Consider the following 27,460-nt stretch of genomic DNA (forward strand, 5'->3'; position numbering starts at 1 on the left):
TGTTAGGTTCTTCTGGATGCGTTTAGATGGGGACAGGAAGACGTCTGGGGAGAAGGGAGGGGAAAACCTCAAGCCCTCCAGTCTGAACTTGCTCAAATCCAAACTGAACGGAGGGGGAAAAAAGGGTTTTACTGGAGTTAGGACTAAACAGTGGAAATTTGGAAATAAATGCCTCTGATGGAATTGGCAGCCATGAGAGTTGGCTGTTTTCACTCTTTGCGCAGTTACATCCCTGAAGTAAGACCCAGCGCCTCAGCAGATCCAAATGGTGAACAGATGATACGGAGGAAGAAGAGAGCTCAGACAAAACACTGCTGCCTTGGGCTCCTGGAATTAGGGAGAACATTCTGGGTTGTTATTTTTGCGCCAAACTGGCTGCCCCAACCTACTGCAGGATGTTTTGTTCTCTTTCTGCTGTGCCACAGTTCTTCATTAAGCTGTCATTTCTGCAGTTAACTATGTTAACAAACTCTGCTAGAGACTAAACTTAAAGTTACATTCAGGAGCTTTAGACAATTCAGGAAACATTTTTTCCATTTGTCTAGCTGTGAAAGCAACATTGTGCAAAGAGATGGAATTTCAGCATTACTAAACAGCTTAAACTCTGGGTGTTCAAAACATTTTTCATTCTTTTACTTTGTAGTAATTGAGTATAGTTAATTTCAACATTGAAAGTCAGCTGGAGACGTCATGTGATACTGTGTGTATGGCATTAAGCTAGCGTGGGGAGATGGTGGATGACTTGCCGTACCTGACCGGTGTGAGGTTTGTTTTGATTTTAATGAAAGCGCGGAGAGCCTGTGGCAGTAAAGCACAATGGATCTTCTCTTCCTCTCCGGACACGAGTAGACCTGTAGAACAGATTTCCTCTGGTAGAAGACTGGCAGGCAGTGTCATAAGTTACCCTAGAGAAGAAAGCGAGACTGGGAGTCCCCATGAGGGTGGGTTCTGCACAACCTTGCCTTGCGGGAGGGAGCTGCAGCTGTGGAGCCTAGAGAGGCTTCAGAGCAACACGGGCACCAAGAGCCTCCTCTGCAGTGCAACGCCTTGAGTGAGGCCTAAGCCTTAAGGTACTAGACTGTCTGACTTGTTTGGTGTCATTTTTGTATGACGGCTAATTAAAAAAAGAACTGCCCGACTGAAAGTAGGTGGAAAAATATTTTATTGCTATAAAAATGAAATGAGCAACTAAGCTCTTGGGGGTTTAATACATGTTTTACTACATGTATTTAACTATACCTGTTTCAACTTTTCCATATAAAAATGTTTTTTATATATATATATACACACACGCATATATATTTAGATATTTTTTCATTACTTTCTGCTGTTTTTTCTACCTTTATCTTTTGGGTTAGATGAGAGTTTTATAAAAAGCACTTTTACAATACATATTTATCTCTTCTACAAAGTATATTCTGTTCTGTTTGGTAGGATTCTCTATACTGATGATGTGCATGTGAACTGTTTTTATTTTACTTAATAAAAGGGATAAAAAGCTCTGTTTTGCTTGCTTTTCTCCCATTTGTGCAGCTTCATGGACATCTCTTAGTATTCTGTTTGGTGTATTAAGAACTGAAGGGTAGAGTTCCCAGCCCTGCCCCAAGGGACTTGCAGCCCAATTAAAACATGGAGACAGCATTTTCGGAGCTTAGCGGAGCTGTTCCACCTTTTACCAAAAGAATTTTACCAAAACAAGACTGTTAAAAGCAGAGACTGAAAATAAGCGTTTCGGTTTTGGTTTTGTTTGATTAATTTCCAAGATCATATTTCACTCGGTTAAACTCCTTACATACCCTTCTTTGAAGTGCGTAACGGCCTACAAATGTAAAGTATGATAACGTGGAATGGAAGGGTAGCAATGCATATCTTGGTGTTTATCAGAAGATAAATATGTTGAATCCTTATTTCTGGAAAGGAAATGTAATGCTGTGCTCGTGTGGTATGGGAGGATGCTTGGAGTTTCGAGAGCATTTTTGGGATGTTCCTCCTCTGCTTGGATTGCTTGTGAGGCAGGATATCAGGCATATAGAGAAGGCACAAGCCTCAGCCTGTTGGTAACTAATGAATTCAATTTTGTTTAAGCGTTTAAGCACGTTCTTTTTTTGTTCTGGGTTTTTACCAGTGCATAGTGCAAAGGGATCCTACAGCAGGACAGCATGAATGACAATGCTGAAATGCATCACGCTGTGCAAATAGTATCCAGACATATCTGTCTTAAATGCATAAGCCTTCATCTAGCTAAAAGAATTATATATGTACATATTGCTTATTGAAATTCATAGTGATGTGTTAACTTCATCAGTCTGCCAGAGTTTGAAATGGCAGCGTCAAGTACTTAATAAACAGATCCACAAGTAATCTTTGAAAAGTGCTTAGAATTAAGGCCAAATCTGAGCAGCTTTGTACTTCTCATGACATTTTTCTCCTTTGGCTTTGTATTATGGAAGCCATATGAAATCAGAAAGGAGTCCTAAACTCATTCTTTGAAGGTATTATAAAATGCTTTGGAGAGATGCACTTGCTTATTTCTCAGAATGAGTGTGTCTGGCATTTAATTCCTGAAGAAAAATAAAAGTTGGATATGGCATCTTCACTGTGCAGTAAATCATCATTACTAGGCAGTGTTTAGTCTCTTAGTAGTGCTACTCTACTCCTTACTTCTCAGGGGAAAATTATGAGAAGCTCTTCAAATCTGATGAAATAAAATCAAGAAGGTAGAGTCGGGGAGTGTAAATTCAATAACATGCTGTTGGGATGAGAGTGATACATTTTTACCCTTTATTCTCAACAAGTGTTAAAATTCTCGAAGTAGGACTTCTGATCAAATAATGCCTTCTGCATCTCCTTTTCCTCCCATGTTTCCTCTGGCAAATATTGTTTAATATTTTCCTAACACACTGTCTGTTTCCTGTATTGCAGGATTACGACTTGAGCCAGCTCCAGCAGCCGGACACTGTAGAACCGGACACCATCAAACCTGTTGGAATCAGGCGACTTGATGAAAGGCCAATCCATGCAGAACCTCAGTATCCAGTCAGATCAGCTGCTCCTCATCCTGGGGACATTGGGGATTTCATTAATGAGGTAAAGGAGAGCAAAGAATTTCCTTGTAAGATGTGCTGAGCTTTTATTTGTTGTTAATTGTACTCTGCATGAATAGCTGTTATGTTTGAACATAATAACTTTTTAAAACTTACTTAAACAATTAAAGTTGTCTTGCTAGGGAGAAGTAAATATGTTCTTTTAAAGTGCAGACAAATTTAATTAACTCGTTCAAACAGAAAGGGAAGATATATCAATTAGTTTCTGTACGTTTGCATTAATTACATTCATAATGTGTTATCAGCCATAAGCACAGTATCTCCAAGTGGAATCCCAGTAATAAATAGACTAACAAAATTATAGTTTAGCCTAAGTTCACTTATTAATTCAGAGTAATTTAATAATGGAAGAAGTTCATTTTCGTTTTCCTCGTACATTACCCTTTGAATCCAGATATTAGTGGAAATTCAGTACCTTCAATAATACTAGAAGTCAATCAAATACGATTAGTGAGTAGGAAGGGCAACTAAATTAAATGTTATGTAAGTACTTTTAATACTGGTTTTGTCTAAGAGCTTTAGAAGTCTTTGCATTATCTTTTGATTCTTCCAAACTAATAAAGATAAATGTAAGATTCAGATTATACCAGATAACTTACGGTTGAAAGAAATTCTCCTCCACAACTATTATTTCTATCACGGGTGAGTCGAATCATTTGTTTTGTGAAATTTAAGATACCACTGTGCAATGTGTTCATTGTGCTTGCTATTTATAGGAAAGCCTGAATAATAATTTGTAACCTAAAAGAAATGAGAGCAATATTCTATAGATGAATAGTAGCAGTTAATTATATTTTCTAATTTTCTATCTTCCTTGACAATTATAACTGGGCAAGTATTGTAGAACTACTTTGTTTGTTTGTTTGGTGAATATTTGTTTTTTCCGGTCTGCCTTAAAGAAAAATCGGGCTTATATACAAGTCTCTCTTGTGCTAGCAAGCTGCAGAAATTTGATTTTGCTTCTAATGTGGTATGCAGTGATGCAATTTTAAATAAACCACAGGAAAATGACTAACAGAAAGCATATGTAACATTCCCACAAGACAATGTATTTTAAAAGTGTGCAGGTTTGGGAAAGAGGTGGATTAGAAAAAAATGCCTTGACATGCCTTACATTTCTAAATAATACTTCAAGCCATAATATGCCTCTGGTGAATAGCGGAGCCACGGGAGAATAAAAAGTTCACGTTTTTGGCCAAGACAACGTGCACATAAGAACTTGTTTGTGCTCTTTCCTCGTCTTCCTCCGGACAGTCCCTGAGTTTTCCATCCTGTTCTCGCGTAGGTGTCAGCAGACGCTTCCCACCTGGCAAGCAGTGGGGAAGTATCGCGTCCCCCTTCAATTGCTCCTCACTGCTTTGATTTCTCTCCTCCTCACAGCAGGATTATAACGTGTTCTCTACACAGCCGTGTTGAGGAATGTGCGTGTAGCTCTCCTGGAAAGCCAGAAAGGGGCTACGGTTTGTTCAGCCTCCTGTAATTTATAAATTGCTCAGCAAGCTGTTCTTGCAATCCTGCTTCAATATGTTACATACTCCTGGAGAGTATAAAATTCATGAGTACAGACTGGGCTACAGGAAAAGTAGATGCTGTTTTGATTTAACCCAATGTGTTTATGTCACAGTACAATCACGCAGGGAGTCATTTTTCTCGCTGATGTCTGTTCTATTAGATTGATACCTTCCTTTATGCTTAACTTTGCCCTCCACCAAAGCTCCCTCCAGTTACTGCTACACAATAAAATGTTGTAAATAATGCCCAAAACTCCAAAATAAGATCAACCTTGGAAATGCATGTATTAAATCACTGAAAATATGGCATTTTTTATGTTCTGCAATTTAACTCAAAGTTAATTGTGTCTCTGATTGAACGGAACTGCGTGATGTAGATAAGTCAAAATGCTTCAAACATGGTTCTTTTTTCCTTCTTATAAGGCTTTTTTTCTTTTTAGTGCTCCACAACAACATGCTGTTCTACTATGGGACAGTTCACCTAGCCTTCTTTACAGTCAAAGGGGGCCAAGAATTGTTCTTGCTTGCTCTGTTACTTAATAAGTTTCTAAATGATCTATGTATAAACATTCAGGCTGTACAGTTTTTCAAACTCATCTCAGCACATTCCACCTGAGGTTCATTGTAAGCAATTCTGGAAATAGTATACTCAATTTGGTAAATTCCTCTGCTCCAGCAAATGGAAGAAAAAAAATCTGGTAAAACCTTGGCAAAATACCAGATGTTTCTTGCAACGATTCATATAAAATATGTGTTGAGTCGTGGAAAAATACAGTGAGATAAGAAAGACCAATGTTAATATTCCCTACTTTGCATCCAGATTCAGCATAGTTGGACAAAGACCTTTCTTCCACTGTAACACCATAACTCTTTGTGGTCACACCATAACTCTTTTCTTAGGGCGCTCTAATCCCTATCCATCTGCAAAATGCACCTGGTCTGAGTAGGGAGACTCCCCTGGAGGTTTTTGGTATCTGGGTAGCAAAATCTGTGCATTTATCCCGTCAGTTTAAAAAGATACAACACTGTTTCTGGAGATCAATCTGCTCTTTTGGAGTTTGGACTTGTTAGCAGTGATCCTGATCAGTCTGGTCTTTTGGGATGCTGGTCCATGTGCAGAAATTAATCTAATCTATTAAGTGCCCACCAGCACCTCTCACAGGCAGGCAGCATTGTGCAGGTGAGAGTCTGAATTGCCCCAACTTTAGATTTTTTTATTTATTGTTTAAAGGTAATATACATCATTCATTTCAAATTTTGGAGAGCTACTATCTAAAAAAGTATAGGATATTTTTTCTCCTTTTAGTTTTACTACACAACTATAGAAACAACAACAAAAAAAGACAAAGTAGTGGGTCATTTTGTTTCCTTCCCTTTGGCAATGTGTTGTTTCTTGCGGTATATTATTTCCTAGTTGTCATCAGCTGTATCAAATCTACCTAACTCAATGAGGCATACATAAGTTTGAATGTTTTGTACTGCTCTAACGACTTGACAGTTGAAAAACAAGTTATAAGTATGATAGAACTTTATTTTTGTAACATTTATAAAGTTAAGATAACACATAGAGAGCTATGAACTTTTTTGAACTACTGGAACTAAGAAGGTTCCAGTGGTTCCTTATAATCAAAATATATTTTGCAGGCATAAGCAAAATAACCTCAGGGACTTTCTTGTTTTGTCTTTTTCAATGAATAGATGAATGTCTGATTTTACGGGCGAGGAGGAAAAAAAGACCATTTTTTTCCAGTCCAATGTACAAACAAGTCACTGGAGTTAAGTCATATGTTATTAGAATCCTCTATAGACATTGTTTTCCATTTTGAGTGTTTTAAGGCATTACCTACAGAGTACAGAGCATAATTAATGCTTAGAATAGTCTGGATTTGCAGGACATTGTAAATTATGCTTGTTTGAAGTGGCTTTGTTAAGCCACTTTTCAAGAACTGCCTATGCTGTCCCTAGAAATCTTAAACAAATTATATTGTGGTGGAGAGCTTGTGGCTAAGAATATATTTCTAATCAATAGAGGACATAGCCTGAGGTAAATTAAATTTAAATCACAAACTAAAGGTCTCGTCCCATGAGGATACTGAGGACCCTCAGTTCTTTCTTAATAAGTGGTTATTGATACAGTGCACCTCTAAGCAGAATAGGGTCCCTTTTATGTCTTCTGTTTTCTCTTGTCAAATTTAGATTGATCCAATTTTTCCTATTTCCCTCTAGGGCTCTGTAATCCTTTCCTCTTCATCAAGAGTGTCTTGGATTTGATTAAGTGGTAGGATTAATGAAAATAAAAGCATTAGATCACTGAGTCTGGAACGTTTCATGTTAGTTCAGGAATGTGTGGCTTTTGCTTTCCTGCGTTTTTCCCTTGATTCAAAACAAGCACAGAGAGAACACTACCCATACCGGACAGGTACAGCCTCCAGTCAGTCAGCATCGGTCAGTCAAGGCACTGTGGTCTCTCCCTCGCCAGTGAAAGGAGCTGAGACATCTGTAGAGGAAGAAGAGGGAGATAAAAACGAGACTGCCCCACAGCCTGCCTCGGTCTTGGCTCACCTTGGAGCAGAAGGAGCATCAGTTGTTGCTGGCAGCCGTTTGTTGCCTTCCTGGTTGTGCCGGGGCAGCAGGTTGTGGTGCCGCCCACCGAGAGGGCTGGCCCCGTAAACTGGGAACCTGCCGACCCAAGGGGAGCCCCCAGGCAGGCCCCCTGCCAGAGCCAACGTGGAGCAGCTCCGCGCTGAGAGGCAAACAGCAAAGCCAAGGCGGCCTTGCCTGGCTCAGGGAACATGCTTAGCAGCAAGCAGTGAAAAAAATCTATTTTTGTTGTTGTATCTTAAATTGTAGCTTATAATATAAGGAAGAAAACTCCGTTCTCTTTTGAAGAATTATGTGGGAATTAGAGGCTCAACTGAATCTCATTGTACTGTGAGTCTGAGAAGTTTTTAACTCACGGATTAGGTGCAGATGTCAACATGGAGTTGAGTCAGTGTGTCCGTAACACGGCCCCTCGCTGTGTTTTCTGAAGGAAATGGGTTGTGCAGTAAGCCCTATCTTTGAAACAGTGAATCTGTCAATGAGGGTCTATTTTAATAAGCTCAACAGCACAAAACCGGGTTTATTTTCTGATGTGACCATGTTACCAGCACCAACTTAAAAAAATCTGGCTTCCTCCTTGTGGGGGATGGAAGAAGGCTGCCTACCTTCACGCCATGGGTGGCTGATACAGAACAGGATTTCTACAGTGATATAGGAAAATGTTTTGTTCAGTGATTTTTAATAAATTAGTATCCTATGGTTGGCTGGCAGTTCCTAGGCTGGATCTGCTATAAGAAGCACAGGGAAATAACATTTCTTCTTCTAGCCACCTTCGTAAATGACTTTTACGCACTGGTGCCGGGGATTCATACCTCAGTGCTCTTAATGGCCACACTGCATTCATTCTCCTTCACCTCTGCCTGTGTTCCAGCCCGTGGCAGTCTGTTGCCCCAGGAAGGCTTCAGGAGCCAGACCAAAAGAGAAGAGGTAAATCTTGTAAGGCCGGTTGCTGCCTGAGAAGCCAAAGTGTGCAGGAAGCCTTAGGATTATTTGAGGCTTTGAAGCTGGACAAGGCAACCCTCCAACACAAGCTCTTGCTTTCTAAGACCCTCAAGTCATTTGTCCTTGCACAGGCTGTCAGGATGCATAATGCCAAAGGGGAAAATGACAAGTGTCACCAATTATTCTGATCAGATAATTGAGAAATTATGCTTCTGGTGCAGGCTGTTATTAATCTGCTTGATGTCGTTGTACTACCTGAAGCAATCATTTTAAGTCCAAAATATGTTCTTGATTTCAGGCCATTAATTTGATAAATATGCCGGGCCTTCCCTCCACTGAGTTGCAAAATTATTTTAGATTCATTCTGCATGCTTATAAATGATTTTAGGTATGTGAGAGGCTTAGTTCTGTAACGTGACATATTCTGTGATTTCCAAATTTTGTTATGTATGTGTTGGGGGTGGGGGGTGGGGGGGAATAAACGTCCCATTTCAGTTGCATCACCTCTCCATTTAACGAAAGCATGTAGCGCCAGTTAAAATTAATCTAAGAGTAAGTGGTTCAGATTCTTTACTAAGCCTCAAGGAATTTTGGCAGACATGTTATCCCTGGTCAGCAGCTGCCAGCATGCAATGACAGATCTTGGAAAACGTTGCTAATCTCGTAGAAGGAAACGCATAGTAAAAAAAAACCCAAAGCACAAGAGGACTTGCCTTACTTTTAAGTTTAAGGCTGAATCAGCTGTGCATATTCAGCTTGTAACTCTTCCCAGCATTAGCATGGATGGCCGCAGAGCAGCCTTTTCATATCCTACAATTAAACTTACTCTCTGGGCTTGGACCGATGTAAGAAAACAGGGAAGAGATTTTTGTCTTGGAGAAATGTGTTTCTTTCCCAACTTTCTCCTTGTTCAGTTTGTTTTGGTTTTAATTTGACTTACTCTGTTGTAGTGAGCAGAAAATCAAAACTGCTAAAGACCTGATACTGGTGTATTGATAACTTGAATACTTTGAAACAAAGAATCAAAAACAGTTGTAATCTGTATGGGTTTAACTTTGATGTTGGTCTTTCTGTGTTTGTGTGTCTGTTTTTTGAAGAACAGCTGGAATCCTGTGTGTGGTTAAGACAAACCATGTAACATATTGTACCTTTTTCTCACAGTAGCCTAGATGAATTTTATGGGACTCTGTAAATATGGCTTTTGGCATTTACAGATCGATGGCGGTTCAGCAGTGTCAGTGGATACGTTACGGGTCATGCGAGATGGCTGTTTTAGTAAATCTACGCAAACATACATTTTTTTTTTCCTTCCCCATGTCTGTTTAAGCAGTCTTGTGATGCCAGCGCCTTGCGTTGTGAGCTGTGCAACTAAAGCTCTGCATACTTAATTATTAGAATAGTTTCCAATGGTGGTGATAATGTTGGCTTTCGTTTTTGTTAAGAGCTGTATGTGTAGTTACTTTCACAGTGTTGAGCACTCTAATACTGGAAACATGGCCGTTTTAAAAGAAATGGAAATATTTTATTGCTGGAATTACAGAAAGGCCAGTCCCGCCGTCTTAGTTGAAACAGAAGTGAACTGCAAATGAACCAGAGCTTGGTCTCCTTGGGTGGTGGTTGATACGTGATTGCACAGTGATGTGCCAGTTATTTCTTGCTTCTCTCTCCAATACAGAACTTCATCTTTTTTTCTCCATTTCCTTATTTCAGGGACTTAAAGCAGCCGACAATGACCCCACAGCCCCGCCATACGACTCCCTGTTAGTCTTTGACTACGAAGGAAGCGGCTCCACTGCCGGATCTTTGAGCTCTCTTAACTCCTCAAGTAGTGGTGGTGAGCAAGACTATGACTACCTAAATGACTGGGGTCCACGTTTCAAGAAACTTGCTGATATGTACGGTGGAGGTGATGACTGAACTTCAAAGTGAACTTTGTTTTTGGACAAGTACAAACATTTCAACTGATATTCCCCAAAAGCATACAGAAGCTAGGCTTTAACTTTGTAGTCTACTAGCACAAGTGCTTGCTGAAGGCTTTGGCATAGGCTGCAAACCAATTTGGGCTCCGTGGAATATCAGTGATCCAATGCTGTTTGGAAAAAAAAAATATTGAGCTCAGTTACACTTGAATTTTACAGTACAGAAGCACTGGGATTTTATGTGCCTTTTTGTACCTTTTTCAGATCGGAATTAGTTTTATGTTTAAGGCTTTAATGGTACTGATTTATGAAATGATGCATTAAAGAGACAAAATATGTTGGGGTAGGGAGGAGTAAGGTAAATCACAATATGCTTCAACATGCTTTTGTTACATCGCATTGCTTTTATTAAAATAAGGAGATTGAAAATAAAAAGCCCTCATGGAACAGTTTTATTATCTGGGAGAGAAGACCATGAGGTTGAACAATGTACATTTCTTCTAGTTTTAGACGTTAGGGGACTTTTTTTTTTTTCTTCACTAAAATTCTAAAACTTATGCAGCTGGTTGCAAATAAAGGGAGTTTTCATATCACCAGTTTGTAGCAGAATTGATTTTTTTCATATGCTAGAATGTTAGCCACATTTTGGTCTTAATTCATGTACACTTTTTTCTTTTTTTTTAATTTCTAGTACTTTTTTCCCACTTCACTGTAAAAATGGTATGTGTACATAATGTTTTATTGGCATAGTCTGTGGAGAAGTGCATAAACTTCAGAACACGTGTATGTATTATTTGGACTATGGATTCAGGTTTTTGCATGTTTATATCTTTCGTTATGGATAAAGTATTTACAAAACAGGTTGCAAACAAGTGACATTGATTCAATTGTTGAGCTGTAGTTAGAGTACTCAATATTTTTTTTATTTTTATTTTTATTAATTTTTTTTTGTTTGGGGAGGGAAAAAAGTTCTTAGCACAAAAGTTTTACATAATTTGTACCAAAAAAAAGAAGGGGGGAGGGGAGGGGCGCTGGCCTAATACCGGTGGCACGAGTAAATATACAGTATGTTTTGGGGGTGGGGAGGGAAGGGGGAAGGAGCTTTCAAACTGGAGAGACTTCTGAGAACAGCTTTGCCTCTGTATTGTGTACCAGAATATAAATGATACACCTCTGACCCCAACGTTCTGAATAAAATGCTAATTTTGGATCTGGTGCTTGGTTTGGCCTTTTTTTTTTTTTTTTTCCCTACCTGAGCAGCCCTGACTACAGTATATAAAGAGGGGAAAATACCCAAAGTGCATTTGAACGCCGAGAGGAGTATTTGCACTGTTTTTTTTTGTTTTAGTTGTGTGTTTTGTTTTGTTTTGTTTTAGCATTCAGTTCTGCTGAGCTGAAATTGAGCTGCATGTAGCAGAAGACTTGCCACAAATGTGTAAGCCAAGTTCCCAGGTGAAGGCAGAGTGATGGCTGACGTTTCTGGGAGTTCATAGCTTTCAGTTCCTTGGAGGTGGCTATCTCTTTGGCTTGATGTATGTTGTCTATATAACGAAGCTTGCATCATTTTGGGCTCGTTCCTGGATTGGCAGTTTAATGATAGTGTGGTTATGGTGCTGGTCATATAAATAAACTGCAGATTCTTGCAGGTGTCTCCTGCCTGAACTTCCTTATGCTGAACTGAAGAGAAGCCCCTTGTTAACTCGGTGCATGCCAGATCGTGCCCTTCAAGGAGTTACAATTACAGAACTTTATTACAAAGTCCTCTTAGACAATTAATCATCACTAGATGCATTTACCTGTTGCACTGATTTATTTGCAGACAAAGCAAATGTAAGTACAGCAATTCTGCTGTGTTTTCATTGACTTGCAGCAATCTGCCTAGGTTTAATGTCTGCATTGACACTCATTAAGGGCCTAATTGTGAGCAGTGGGAAGCCCTAGCTCAGCAGAAGCGCCGCGTCTACGCGGGCCGAGCGCGAATCGAAGCGGTGGGAGGGAGCGCGGGCCCCGCGCCGGCGAAGCCGCTCGCTGCTGTGGCTAGCGAGGGCAGTTCTGCAACATCTTAGCAATATTAATTCTGTTATTATTGCTGTTTGGACCCAGCATATGGGAAACACCGAATGAAGTTAATTTTATTGATGTCAAATGCTTAGAGATAAGGAAAGAGGAGTGTTTGTGAAAAGCTTCCAGTTTTTATTATAGCACATTTTTTGTTAAAATGGAGTAGATGTCATTTTCTATGAACACACAGCTCTTTTTTTGACAGCTTTAGAAGTAATTCTCATGAATTTTGAGTATTAATATACCCATTTATCCTTATCTTGGTCAGGCAATCTTACAGCTCTATCTGCAGCTACTTTGCAATTCTAGCAATAGTTATCAAACCTACCATTATGCCTACTGAAAGGAAGAAAAGGTAAATCATTTAGGGGCATCTCAATGATTTTGCAAGAAAAAAACTACCTTGAACTGATCCTATTTCCTCAAGTTGCAGGTCTATTCCCATTCTAGAAATGTGGAGCCAGATTTAGGTCCTTAAAACCCTTAGAGGAATGCACTGAAAGGAGAAGGATTCCCTTTCCTTGGGAAATTCTGGCAACCTATTCTGGAAAAGGGGTTTCCAAGCTGTATCCAGAGGAGGTTACTGGCACAAAACAAGGCCTTAGGAGCTTTCCCATTGCAGCTCTTTCTCAGTTCAGATCTCCTTTCTGTAATAGTTCCTCGTAGTCTAGATCCCTTCAAGGCTGCAAACATAAGAAAGGATGAGCGTGTTTGTTGGGAGTAAACATCTTAAGCAGATAAACAGCACCTTACATGTGGCTGTGTCTCCCTTCCAGTGTTTACTCTGGGACTTCCAAGTTGTGGTGAAAGCTGCTGTTCTTACCGTGCTCCCTCCGGGTACCCGCACTAAGAACCGCGTACTCGCCTGCCCGTGTGGTGGGTGATGCCGCAGTGGCTGTGCCGGGGTGCCGGGAAGTCTCTGCGGAGCTCACTGCGGTCACTGCTGAATACAAAATCCCAGGCAAACACTTCGATCGGGCAGCTGCTTGATTCCGCTTTATAAAATGTTTATAAATTAATGTAACTTTTAAATGGGGGAGGTTTAATTTCACATCTGAATTGCCCTGGTTTGCACAGAGAAGTTTCTTCTCTGTTGCAAACAAGAACGTTTTAGACAGCTGCTTCTTTTCTTTTAGTGCTGAAGTAGCAAAGTAGCTCTAATCTCGAGAGCCGCAGGAAACCTGTTTCTTCGGAGCTCCGTTTGTTCGTATGGAAATCCTTGACTTTAAAATACTTCTAAATTTGCTGTCCGATGATGCTATGTTAGGATGATAGGCAGCTTACTCCCACCGTCCAAAGCAGCTTTCCTTCCAGCAGGAGCAGCATGGTCATGACAGACCAATCCTTCTGGATTTGGAATGTGATAGCAGAGTAAAGTACCTAACTGCTTGTGCTAAGGTACATTTCACTACCAGGTTTTCCCAGTTTTCCCCCTTAGCTCCCCTAGGTGCCAAGTCTTAAATCAGATTCTACGTATTCTTCCGTTTCCAGACCAGAAAATTCAAGATCTCAGCTTTGCTTTCCTCTTTTTCCTGGCTCTGGACTTGAGGATATGCTCTCCACACAGCAGTAATCAGGAAGGCTTGTCCCCCTTTCCCAAGTTCAGTAGCCCAAACAGTATTTTCCCTCTCCCCTCCAGCTGCGGTGGATTTCTAGACGGTGAAAAATGCAGCAATTGCTATTAATGCAGTAGCTGCTCATAATCTGACCTAATATTTGTACGCCATCCTGATTTCTCAGTCACTCAGAGCATGTACTAATGTTGCAGTAACAGCATGATGGAAGCCCAGTAAAGTTCTCAGGAAAGCGCAGTCGGGATGAGGCCGTGGCCATGTGCACTCTGAACTGCTATGGAGCGTCAGCTGTGGAGAATGCACGTTATATAGTGTATGTATGCGTGTGTGTATAGTGAACTGCTGGTGCCCAGAGGATCCAAGCACCTCTGTTTCCTCCTAAACAGCCGTTTTCACCTCTAATCTGAAGCTACCTGCACATCATCATCATTGCTTTCTCATTGCTTATGTCTTTTTTCCTTGCCCTCTACCCTGACTGAAGACTGTTTTATAAAGCTATTTAGGATCATTTGTTACTTGTTAACAAAGGAAATTCTCTCAAAGGAAATTCTGATAGATGAATTACTGTTGTCATTTGCTGCTATTCTCTACTCCCAGTATATACAACCCTTTTGGTCTGCATTAACAAATTCAGCTTTCCTAGTTCTCATGCTTCTTGGCATGCCCAAGAGAATATTTCTGGTTTCTCCTTCCCCCTTTTCAGGTTCTATAACCAGTTCTTTTATTAATCTTTCCAGAACTTGATCAGTCTCCTGTAAACAAACTAAATGGTCAACCTCTTCTTCCTGGAAGCAGCTGAATTATTTTCCTTCTAGTGGCAGACATTCCTACTGACTTTGTGTTTTCCTCTGTGTCACCCAGAAAAAGCTAGATTTTGCACTATTCAAAACTGCTTATATTTATTATTATTTGTTACAATATTTTTCTTTTGTGAGGTTGTTTCTTCCATACACTAATGCATTTGTAAACCCCCTGGTGGCTTTATGTAATTTAGTGAAACCACCTTCAAGTTGTTCACCCCCACCCACAGAGCCTAAATACTGGTTCTGAAAGCAACATATTTCGCTCTGGGTTTGAATAATGAATAGTACCATTGTGCAAATTATTTTTATACTCCTGTCTTCGAAGATAAAGTTTGTTGATGTGGTATGAGTATATAGAGATAGACAGATCTGCAGACCCACCCCTTCTGTGTTGGATGCTACAGAAGTTTGATTATTACATTTGTTATCTGCAGTACTGCAGGGCAAGCTTATAAAAACCCAGCTGTCTGTGCGCTCCATAAATCAAAAGTAATGGCCAGATAATCAAAATTATGTTCCCATTCTAGAACATTCATTACTGGTGGCATTGTATAAAGCACATATAAAAACAAGTAGAGTTTTTGTGCTTTGGGATGATTAGAGGGAATTACACTAAAAACACAAAATCATTATTTGTATGTTTTGACTGGAAGCTAATAAAGAGCACTTTGCTCAGCAAGGTTATTTTAAGATAAACTGCAGAAATAAACTAAAAAATTAACCTAAAGTAGTCAGGAAGTGATATCCAAACTATCTTTTGGAGAACTGTTTTTTTTTTTTCCCTTTCATTTGGGCAGAACTAAGACAACCAAGAAAAATGACCAAAATTTCAAATCTTTTCTTAAAAACTTGCCCATGGATTCAAAGAGACAGCTTCAAAGTCCTGCTCTGCTGTCATGTCTAGGTAGGTTCAGATACAAAGCTCCTGAAGTCAATGGAGATGCTACTTCGAATATCATGAATGCCCTGAAAGCAATGTTAGATTTGGCAAAATATCTGTAATATTCTTGCAGCAATGTATTATACTACATGAAATTGAATAGCCTTAAATAAATGTAATGATTTTAAGTCATTCTGAATTGGCAGTTGTCTTCTTTTTTAACTAATGATCTTTAATGGCTTTAACTTTATTAAAACTCATTATATTCACTAAGGCATTAGTGAACCTAACTCTGATGCCCACTATAGTGCCGGATGACCCTTTGTAGGTAAGCTTTTATGGAAACCTATTTCTGGACTGAATATTTGGAAGCGGATTTTGATGGGAATTTTGTTGATGGTTGATGGCCTCAGCAAAGGCTAGATACTGAGACCTTTAGCAAGTGTCATGGGAATACCAGGGTAGCTGAATATTCAGCATATTCAACAGCAGAGAGCAAAGATCACTCCATGAAATTACATTTCAACAGTGCTTCAATCAGACAAACAGCAGTAAGCAAATAAGTATATGGTAGAACAGTGCTAGGTCGCAAGCTATGTGTTGCGTGTGCATTTATCATAGGACTGTATACTGCAATCCCTGATGCTGCAACCGTTCAATACAGTGATGGTGTGGGTACTACATGGCTCTTCCATGAAAGACGTCGCAAGGATATTCATCGCTCCCAATTCACATGAATATGTCACACTTGCACATATCTGCACATCGTATTGTGGAGGGGCTGGGGGAAGGAGACAGTTTCTCCACTGTTGAAAACTTATAAATCTGTTGGCAAGAGTATTTGAATTTGCTTATTGTAGACAGTTAAATTATCCTTAATGAATCTTGGTGTGATCTTTTTTTTTTAACTATAGATGTCCTGTGAAAGGGATGTCATATTGGAACTAGAAAAACAGGCAGGAAATGGACACTTCTTCTGAGTTCTTGAAGATTTGAGATTTTTAACCCCTCAGTGAAAATGAGATTGCTCATGTCAAGCCATCTCTGGCAGGCAGCATCTCACATTGATTTTATACATAATTCAGCACAATTGACAGCGTTTTCAGGACAAGCTGAAGACTGATATGTTATGGAGGCTAAATTGCTTCTCCCTCCTGGAAAAGAGAGTCCCTGGAGGCCACGAGTTATGTTTATTGGTGAGCTGGTTGTGACTGTTAAGAAATAGGGCAGTATTATGCATGATGTGAGGATAAACAATGTGCAATAGTGTCAAGGTCAAAAACTGCCTCCACTGAAATTGTTTCTGTCATATCCAACAAAGCCTTTTCCTCCCTCTGTCCTGCCTCAACAGCAGTAAAGGGTTTAGAGTACCTTACCCAAATCTGGTTTTGCACATGGAGCACCAATGATACTGTGCATGTTATTGGAAGGCACGCCATCCACGTGCAAGTCCAGTAAGGAGAAGATCTGATAGGACAAATATTGTGCTTTCCTTACTGCTGCTCTTCTGCCTTGCTCACCCACTGTACAGTCAGGCAAGTGAGCTGCTGTAAGATAAAACAAATGCAAAACTGAGGTGGGTGCATTTCTTTAATTGCCTGAGTGTGATCCTCCACATTCAGCAGCTCCAGAGGGATCTCTCAAGAGGAAGAGCAAATGCATAAGCACTGCTGAGGAAGTAGCTGCTTGCCCACACCCTCATTCCCACCACAGGAATTTGGGTATCAGCCCGAAGAGCCCCTTGAACAGCTCCTTGTGCTGTGCTGGAGGGAAGAAAGCAGCAACTGCTTCTCATGTGATGTTATGTAGGTCTTGGAGATGTTCAGCTGCCGAGCGATGTTGGGGTGAGCGGTCTGTCCGATCCATCTGCTGCCTGCGGCACTGGCCAAGGCCAGCTGTTCTGGAAGGAGATGTAAACAAGTGTTCGGGTAGGAATTACGAATTAATAGCCTTGAAAATATTTTTTTTTCCTCTCACTAAAAGTCTTTTTACTTCAAGAAGTAGAATATCTGCCAAAGGGATCCCAATCTGCCAAAGAGCTGGTGAAGTTTTCACCAGAGTGCCCAGCTTGTCCATACAGATGCCCAGTCTTTCCCCCTCCACAAACCTCTTCTAGGATCAGATTGGAAAACAGAAGAAAATTCTGCTTGACCAGGATGGAATTCTTACTCTCCTATATATTTTTATTATTTTCAAAAAGTAGCAAAAATATCTGTTTCTCGGGTACAGTAACAGTTGAAACTCAGTGTTCCATCCTTATGTTCCACTTTTTGTTTATCTGAGTCAGTGATAAATACAGAGTATTCACTGAATATATGCAAAATCAATATGTATCAAATTGTTCTTGCAGCATAATCAGATAATTAAAGGTTTTGTCACCGTCTTATGCTGTTTGATATAAAGTACTTTGACTGGCAATATGGCATCTTACCTTTAGCAAACCTAACAGGCTGTTTGCAAGCTGTGAGTTGAGTTTAATTGGGTGTTCAGAGATTTACGACAAAGGTAATAACCTCGATATAATAGCAAGAACCTACATCTTTTCACTGTTGCATTGTAAATAAAGACTAATTTTCCAGTGGTCTTACTGTTTGTCCAGACATCAGGTCTACCAAAAGAGGTATAAATTGATCCCATATTTAGGAATGAAATAATTTCTGCAGACTCTGTGAGATATAAACACCTAAGTGATCTGAATGGCATTGTGTATGAATCATGTGGGAGGAGATTGCGAAGAGAGTGCTACCTTTTGAAATAACAACATGAATTTTTATTGAAACAGCAATGAGCTGTTTGCCCTTTTATTTAGCCTTTCTGATAGCAAATAGAAATGATTTGACTTGCCAGTCACACATAGAAATGGGGAGGGGAAAAACAACCCCAAAATCTGAGTGCAATTTTGAGTCAAATAATGTTTGGATCAAACTCAATGCAATTTATTTTTATGTACTGTCCTCCATACAGAGTACTGCAAAGCAGTTTATAGGGAGAGTCAATCATCAGAAGTTAAAGGGAAAAGGGAAGGTTTTAAAAGCAAGAATAATTCCATAGCTCAGAGGAATTATGGGGGTTTTATCGTAGTTCTGAGAGAAATGAGAAAAGTTTCAGGTAAAAAAACTATCTTTTCTGTCTTTTGGTGTCTAAAATACGGCATTCAGTGTGTCAGAAAATGGCACGTTCTCGTTAATGGCACCACCTCTGAATGGCTCATTTGGTGAGAGGCTGGCGCACGGTGTTCTCCCACCGCAGATCTGTTTGTTACAGTTCAGCTCGCCGTAACAGCCACATAGAGTTCCTGCCTTAATTAGTAAACATTGCTGAGATACAGCTTCATGCAGTAAATAAAAGCCTTTCTCTCTCGGTATTTTGTAAGACCCGGTATTCTGAAAATAGGATCAATTTGGTCCATTTTTGAAGTTGAACTAAAAAAAAAAAAAAGGGGTGAGGGAAATGGAATGCTATGATAGTATTCTGGTTATACTGATATGTATACACACATACACACACACATATATAGAATAGAATATTTAGCATTTCATAGATAGGTAGATTCCCCTACCTCTGTTTCAGTTATACATAGCAACCAAAATTGTGCAGTTTTGTCTAATTTATACTGGCGGAGAATTTGGCCTGTTTTGCTTGTTTTGCACTTATAGCTATGGATGAGTAGTTCTGAATGTGTGAATTGAGTGGTGTAGGATGCTGAAGGGACTCCAGCTCCAGAGTGCCTCCCGCAAGCTGACCGTCCCTCTAGACACCCATGGGCACTCCAGACCCCAACCTGCTTTCTAGATGTCCACTACACTCCAGAGAGAATTTTCACCTCATGGTCCAACTTTAGAATATATCTCAGGAAAAAAGACGAAACTGGTCAAAATCCCCCCACATAAAATCCTCCTACCTTAGTAGACAATAGTTTCCGATATAAAAGTTTAACTGAGCCAATCGTTTGCTGCTGATTAGATTATTTGAATTCTTCCAACATTTGTGTGTAAGAAGTATTCAGACACAGAATCTGATCCAGGAGTGTTCCAGCAGAGATGCTGGATCCTACCAGCCTGTAAGGTGTTAATTAACATTCAGGAGGAAAAAAGAGGTGTAAAGTAATTGAGTCCCCCTGTAAACAGAAAAAAAAAGGAAACGGAACAGACCTGATGGGCTGTACCTGATGGGTACAGGCTGATGGGCCTACATCAGAGTCGGGTGCTACCCTTAGATAACACTTGTAGGAGAGGAAGCAGCCCTCTACACTCCACCCCAATGAAATCTTTTGTTTCAGTATGTACATTGAAAAATGCTTTATTCTATCCAGCCCGAAATATATAGAATGATTTTTTTTTTTTCTGATTGGTTAGAAACTTACAGTAAAACATTGTGATAGAAAACTATTGGACTAGTTCACAGAAGAGACAAAAAGAAGCCATACACTTTTTTTTGTGGATGCAGATAATAAAAAACACTTTTGAGTTGCATTCGTTAGAGCTATGAGCCTAGAAGGCACTGGCTGTAGAGGATGCTATGCCTCAAGCTCCGTTTGAGAACGCTTTTAAAGTACACTGTGGTTCCACTTATCACTTTTCCAATGGCCATCTCTTTGGCCACACAACTTTTACATAAGTACAATTTCAACTGCATTGCTATTAGTACTTATCAGTGTGAGATGAGATTTGGGCACAGGACTGTCCATCTAAGGCAACAACGGTGTCTCTAGGCTTAGGTGGCACATGCGCCTGTGTTAAAACACTTGTGGGTAATTATAACACCAGCTGCTGGAAATGAAATCTCTTCCTAGTTCATACTTTTTTTTCTGATAGAAGCAAATTGTTTTTTGTCTTTTTCTGATTTGCCCTTCAGCCTGAAGGGCTTTATGTGTTTTTTTTTAATTTATTTTTATTCTCACATTTTCACATAAAAACACAGGTGTCTGTTGCAAGATATTGTGCACTTGGCCAACAAAGTGGTTAATGTGCAATCAGAGAAGAATGTGTTTATGGTGAACTTCGTGGTTCAGAAACTTCAGAAATCTGCATCTGTCTAATATGTGTTTTGTGGCCACGTAGATCTTCTTTTAAAACCAAAGATATGCAAATAAAAGCAAGATACCTCCATTCACTTTTCCTACCTGTTTACTGATGTTTCTGCTCTTACTTTGTTGTTTCCTATGATTTGATTTATTTTTTCATGGTAATGATCAGATTTAGCTAAACTTCTAGCTTTATCTGATGCATCTAGTAAAAATATGTCTTTAGGAATCTGATAGAATTGTGAATTACTTTTTCAGGAGATCAATCCTTCCTGATTTAAGAAGAAAACAAGGTGCCCATGAAGCTCTAATTTTCAACCTACTACCTTTCTCTTAAGATTCAGCCCAATGTACTTTGATGCCATCTGACAAATAAGATTTCCAAGGTTTTTGAATAAGTCCTTGATGCCCACCACATCCTAAGCTGCATATTATTTAGTAGTACACAAATAAAGGTAGTAACTACCAATATTTGAAAGAGAATAACACTGCAAGTTTTCAAAGCATACATAGACACACACTCACTCTCCTTTGTTTTGCCAGTTCTACACAACATGTATAGAATGTGTACTGGCAATTTTGCAATCTCAAGCATAGTAGAGAACAGAAGCAAAAAAAAAAAAAAAAAAAGTTAAGTTGATGAAACAGAATCAAGGGGTTGAATAGGTTTTAAAAATAGCAAGTGACTTAGAGCTGTAATGAGTAATACAAGCCTCTGGTTCAAAAGCAAGTACTTTCTTGTCCATTTATGGAATAATCAATATCTCATCCTAAAACATCTGTGAGTAGATATTAAAAAAAAAAAGCTTTATAGTAGAATAAATTTGCTGACCATGCACATGTTCCATCAAAAACAGAAGCGTAAATTACTGTGGAATATTGATAATGATGCTTAGAGAAAAAGAGCTGAATAAACAGCACTGAATAAAATGTGAAAAGCCATTTTATCTTTCTGTTTTCTTGTAAACCTCTGTGCTATCAGATAGAAACAGCGTCCATCTCTAGCATTTGATCAGGATTCTTTCTCAATCAGCCTTTTTTGTTTCCTTGTCTTATTTTAAGCATAATTATCAGATTGATAAATAGGAACATCAGACAGTGCTAGCAGAGCTTGGATTCTGAATAACTGCAGGACTGGTGCTTTCAGAGAGCAGAAACAATTTAGGGCCAGAAAATGAACATGTTTCACAGAATGGATTATCTTTTTCAGCTAATAATAGTTCATATCAAATACCATTTTGTGAAAGATAGAGAACAACTTGCATGCTCTCTGCAGAAACAGAGAGGAAAATGTTCCCTACAGTACTTATGTTTTATGAAATCAATTTTGCATTGAAGGACACTTTTCAGAGCAATTTCCATTCTCAAGTGGCTCTGTATGTTGCTGTGTTCCCTGTATATATGTACATATATGTATGCCACATTTAGCAGTACAAGGACCCAACAATGCTCCCATTTTCCCATTTCATACCATGTGTAAAATTAGGTTTAAATTCACAATAATGATAGTGGAGAATGAATTACTCACACTTGGAGAATTTTTCTGTTGAAAGTTCCAGTTAGACACTATATAATACATGTACTAATTTAAGCCAAGCATCTAACTCTACTTTCGATAAGTCAAGGTACTCTCTCTTCACAGTTCCTTTACAAAACACTGGTCAATCTGCTTTTCTGTTCCACGAGCCAAGGATCGCTTTCCACATTAACAGTCTTAAAATTATCTTTTCCTCCTTAATAAAACAGATTTTCTGGAAGACGGTTTGTCTCTGACAAGCTCAACCTCAATACGTTTAGGGAGTGTTCAGCCTGCTACTTAGAGGCTACCCAGGGAGTGAAAACCTTATTGCCCACAGGAAAAGCTGAACTGTCTTCAATCAACATGTTTGATCGAGTGATACCAGGACCAGACCCTGGGCACCATGATGAGAGAGCAGGGCGATGATCTGCCAACAAGCAGCTCATTCTTGTTTCTCACTGAGTGCTCCTTTTCTCTATTGCTTATCAGAAGTGATCAGCAGTATAAACAGCTGCTATACAGAGCTTTCCAACCCGCTTGGTGTCTGTAACGTAAGGCTGGCATGCCTGACTGTGACACGCAGTTGGGTTGAGGTGAGATCTCTGAGCTGGTGCATTTGCTTTAGTAACACCTTACTTAATAAATATGAAAAGAACAGGTTTCTGAAACAGACCCGTGTAGCCACTAACTGAATCTTAGGAACAACAAGTCTTAAACTCTTTGCCTCTAAGGAGGATAGAGTTTTCAGCCCATGCCTCTTACAGTGCCATTACTGTTATATGTCTTATCTAGGAGTATTAAATAGCTTTGTAGCAGTGTCCTAGATAGGCCTGAATTGCGAGAGTTGAAAAAAAATTGTATTTTGGATTTTCTAAGTCTTGTACGGGACTATCTTTTGGAAGACTTCAGCTTTTCCCTTCAGTTGGTAAGGTGGTAGGTATGTCTGCAAAGAGATACTGGCAATTCCGAACCACTGGGAAAACTGTTTGCAAGCTTGTGTACCTAATTTAAAGCATTGTGGTGTGTTACAGAAACAAAGAGAATATGCAGCAATACTGACCCTGCTTCCAGAGTATTGAAATGTATGTAGCTGCATTCAGAAGTTGAACACACATCCAAACTGTGTAAGGACCATGTTACTGCTCATAATTTGCAGTTATCCAGCTTCAGTGGGAGGAAGAGGTCAGCAGAGCATTTTAAATAAATATTTTTGACACCTCTTGCTTGATAACTAAGCCTGCCAAAGGGTCAACAGACATGATATCATCATCAGTCTTTAAATGGCAGCAGTCTCAAGTGCATGGAGCTCACAACCTGCTGCCTAGATCACAGGGCAGAGGAAGAGTGTGACAAATGGAGCCTAGGGGTTTGATTGATCATTTGCATAGGGGATTATTGATGGGGCCAGAGAATTTTCTACCTTCCACTGCAGTCCTGTATTTCCATAAATGCCACTTCAACTTTGAGTGATATGATGCAGAGCAAAGCTATAGCCACTTAAACGGAAAGGTTTACATTCCTGTGGCAGCTGTGGGGAGAAATATGGATGAAAGAGAGTGCAGAACAACACAGAAGAGCTTTGAAGCCTCTAAGAAAGGAGTCATTCCAAATACAATAAACTAATTAAGTGCTATTATAAATACAGCGAAACTAGCAGTGAGCATTGCCTTCATAGGCAACCTACTGTCCTAAATAATCACTTAAATAATTTTCATGTGGATTTTGGGACAATTTTGCTTGACCTTTATTTAAAGACCACCAGCAGAGCAATTGATTAAGGTATGTGAATTGGCTCTAACCTAAAGCTAGAGTCAGTTCTCTTTATTTCTTTGCCTAGCTTGCTCCTTTTTTTTCTTTTTTTTTAGTACATATTTATCCTTTTAGATTTCTGTTTTTCTTTATCAAAATCTGCTGCATTTTTCTATCCTCCTGTGGTTATTGGTCTCTTGTTTTGATCTCCACAAAGCTTTTCTAGACAGCCTCCAATACTTATTTTTTGTTGTTGTTGATTTTTGTTGTTGTCGTTGTTTGTTTGTTTCCTTTGTGTGAAAGTTTTAAAATTTCACTTCATCTTTTAAAAACAAAATGTCTATCCCAAGTGTCAAACTAATGCCTACTCAAAAAAAATGCAGGACTGTTTACACTACCTGTATAGCATCAACCATGTCAGCGTATCTTACAGAAGGAATTCTCTTTTTACACTCTATGTGTCTTACTCTAACACTGCTTCCCTACTTGGGCCAAGAGTTGAATCCTTCGGAGTTGTACCAAGACTGCACCAAGACTGATAGAAATAAGAGATTTCATTACTGAATGATCCGTCTTGCCTCTTAGAGCATGGAGAATGTTCAGTGTCGAATAAGGATTGCAGTATCAAATGAGTCAAACTGAAAATGTAGGCACAAGCTGTGCCTTGAGGGCACAAGCTGTGCATGGCATCCAGTCATTCTCTGCCTGGCTTTCCCCACCTTTAAAAGAAAATAAATATATGGTGCTCTGACATCAAAAATTTGGGGACCATCAATAAATTACTATGGTTGACAACCAAAGCCACAACAGACAAAAATAATCTGTCAAAAGGTAAAAAACTATGGTGCAATATTTCCTCTCTTCTAATTCTTACTTTTAAAGAAGAGGGACATATAAAGCTGCTTTGTTGTCAAAGGGCACAAAGGGAAGATTTGGAAGGTGCTCTTTTTAACACCTACATTTAACATGTCACAGAATCACAGAAAGGTTGAGGTTGGAAGGGACCTCTAGAGATAGTCTAGTACAACCCCCTGCTCCAGCAGGGTCACCTAGAGCACGTGGCACAGGACTGCATCCAGGCAGGTTTGGAAGATCTCCAGAGAAGGAGACTCCACAACCTCTCTGGGCAGCCTGTGCCAGAGCTCTGTCACCCTCATAGTAAAGAAGCTCTTCCTCACATGGAGATGAAACTTCCTGTGTTTTAATATGTACCCATTACCCCATGTCCTGTCACTGGCCACCACCAAGAAATGCTTTAACCATGCCTAAGACTTTCCCAGAGTATAGGGAATAAAGAAGAGGAGGAGGGACAAAATCGTCTTCCTTTCTAAGATGTAATCTGAAGTGGTTATAGAAACATTCATGTTAACTCTACATATTTGAAGATAAGACTTGTTCATATCAATCAAAATAGAGCAGCAGTAACAGAGTGAATTTGCTTCAAGTAGTTCTACTTACAGAATCTGATGGTGTGCTCTGATATGCTACTCAATTGCAGATGGTCCCTGATGTCACATACACAGCTTGTTTTCTACTCAGCTATCACACAGAAAAGTGAGGGGTGCTCTTCCACTGCAAGTAGCTCTAACATCAATATAATGAGTCTTCCAAAGACCACCCCTTTTCTGAGGGCCCATACTCCCTTCTTTTTTTAATTCTGTCTTATGGACTTAGGCAACCTTGTCTTATGCTTATTTTTTTATTATATTTTTTTTCTGATGTTATGACTAATGTGCAGTAAGTGTTGATTCCAAGCAAATAACACCTTGGGAACTGGTCCTTCTGCAAAAAGAAGATGATACATGTACATACATGTACATGTGCATACATGTACAGATGGAATGGGGAAACAACCTGGGGTGGTGGAACAATGGCAAGAGCTGTCCAAAGAGATGAAAGCACCATATGAGTGCCAGGTAGAAAGTGCTGCAGAGTTTGTTCTCTGCAGGATTTGAGCTGTGGGAGAGAAGTGGAAAACTTGTAGGCTTTTGCTTTCCAAGTTGATCTTAACTTGTTAACTTATTGCAGCATCTTGGTAGACCTAGTAAGCTGTTTTCACTGGTACCGGTATTAACAGTTCCATTAACTCCACTGAAAATACAGCTGGGGGTAATAATAAGCACTTTTGAAAATACCCTACTCTGAGAAAGTATCATTCCAAAGCACTTAATTTTGGTAATAAAAAAGGCATGCTTTAGAGATGAACAGTATTTATTTCAATATCTTTGGGCTGGAACTGTCTAAAAATGAAGAACTAATAATTTTATGACAACAGACTTATGATCACCTTCTTTTTAGGTTAACTATAAAACACTAGGAAAATTCTGATATCCTTATTTTTCTACATTCAATAAAACAGCAAATAGAAAAGAATGAATATTTTAACTTTTTTTTTCTTTAAGAAACAGAGCTATTTTAGTTTTTCAGCCCTGGGAGCAACAATTTTGGCATGTTCTGGCTATATATGAATTGTTTTGCATTTCATTGTGTAGTATAAGGCAAATGGAGAGATGGTTATATACAGTGTTTTCTATAGCTAGTGATGGTGCACAATCAATAGTTGCCCTAGAAAGAGGATTGTTGAGGATTATATATACGTGATAAGCGTTAACTGTTCTCCTGGAAGCAATTTCTCTGTATCCATCATAAGCAGTACTGGTCATTCTCCAAGGTTTGAATATTTAACAGCTTGGTAATGGGACTGGTACAGAGCCATGCTATCCTAGATTGACTGCTTCTTGGCTCGGAGATGATAGACTGTAACCTTGCAATATAGGATCCATCCTCTCTCATGCACAGCTAAAATCTGTGAGGAAGGAGTTATGGGCCATTGTCACTTGTGATGAAAAGTGGCAAGTTTGGATGGCTCACATGGCCCAGATGGCAGCATGCATGACTAGTGGCATGGAGAGTCTGGCAGCTGATAGTCAGGGAGCTCTGAAGTACCTTTGGATACTGTGCACAAATTAGGCCCTAAATATACAAAACTATAAATCAAGGACTAACTTTGGAGTGAATATGGGATATGCTCAAAGGAGGATTTTAAGATACAGGGAATGACAACAGGGGCTCTTTTCAAGAGATGTCATGCATCCAGTGAATATGGGGAGGCCTCATCTTTATCAGGTACATTAAAAGTGTGTTCAACATTAAATTTAGAAAGAGAGGCTTCTGCATGCCATGCAGCTCCACTCTTACAGATTGCTTATATCTTCCCACCTGAAAGCTGCTCTTTGGAGTGTGTTTTTATCACTTCCTCACAGCAGCTGTGTGAATGCTACAGTCTGGTGTTCTAGCATGGGGAAAAGCAGTATAAGAAGAGGAGGTACAGAGCGCAATAGTCACTCAGAGGATAAATGTGTCAGCAACGGAAAACACTGAAGATTATCTGTCCCGAAAGAGTTCTAAGAAGGGGTCTGCAGGTCCCCACAAAGCTTTCAGACAAGTCACAAAGTGCTCATCAAGATATTGCTAAGCAAAACGTCATGTCCTTGGAATACAGACCTGGGGACAAACTATGCTAAGTGGAAAAGGTTATGAAAGCCAATTGAGTTGATTCTAACCTCAGCATGAAATGAATCACAAAGTTTTAGCAGGGAGACAGCTAGAGATAGTTCGTAACATGTCTGACACTCTTAGATAGACCCCAGATGATTGTGCCATTCTAAAATTTTGCAGCACATATTAATAAACCTTAAGTGTAGCAAAAATGCAGTAATCCGTACTACATACAGTGGTCACTTATGGGACCAGAGAAATTGCAATAAATATGGC

General features: G+C 39.5%; 1 protein-coding gene across 1 annotated transcript in view; it reads left to right on the forward strand.

Annotated features, from left to right (window-relative positions):
• Window positions 1-11,287, forward strand: part of CDH2 (cadherin 2) — a 115,855-nt gene extending 104,568 nt beyond the window's left edge. The window contains exons 15-16 of the mRNA XM_088526664.1: window positions 2,923-3,087; window positions 9,869-11,287. Coding sequence (XP_088382790.1) covers window positions 2,923-3,087; window positions 9,869-10,075 — 372 coding nt within the window. The 3' untranslated portion in view covers window positions 10,076-11,287. The remainder of the gene's footprint in view (window positions 1-2,922; window positions 3,088-9,868) is intronic.
• Window positions 11,288-27,460: the final 16,173 nt, after the last annotated feature.

The sequence above is a fragment of the Tinamus guttatus genome, unplaced genomic scaffold (genome assembly GCF_059628265.1).
Source record: "Tinamus guttatus ecotype Peru unplaced genomic scaffold, ASM5962826v1 Tinamus_guttatus_pri_ptg000249l, whole genome shotgun sequence".
In the NCBI taxonomy this organism is placed as follows: domain Eukaryota; kingdom Metazoa; phylum Chordata; class Aves; order Tinamiformes; family Tinamidae; genus Tinamus; species Tinamus guttatus.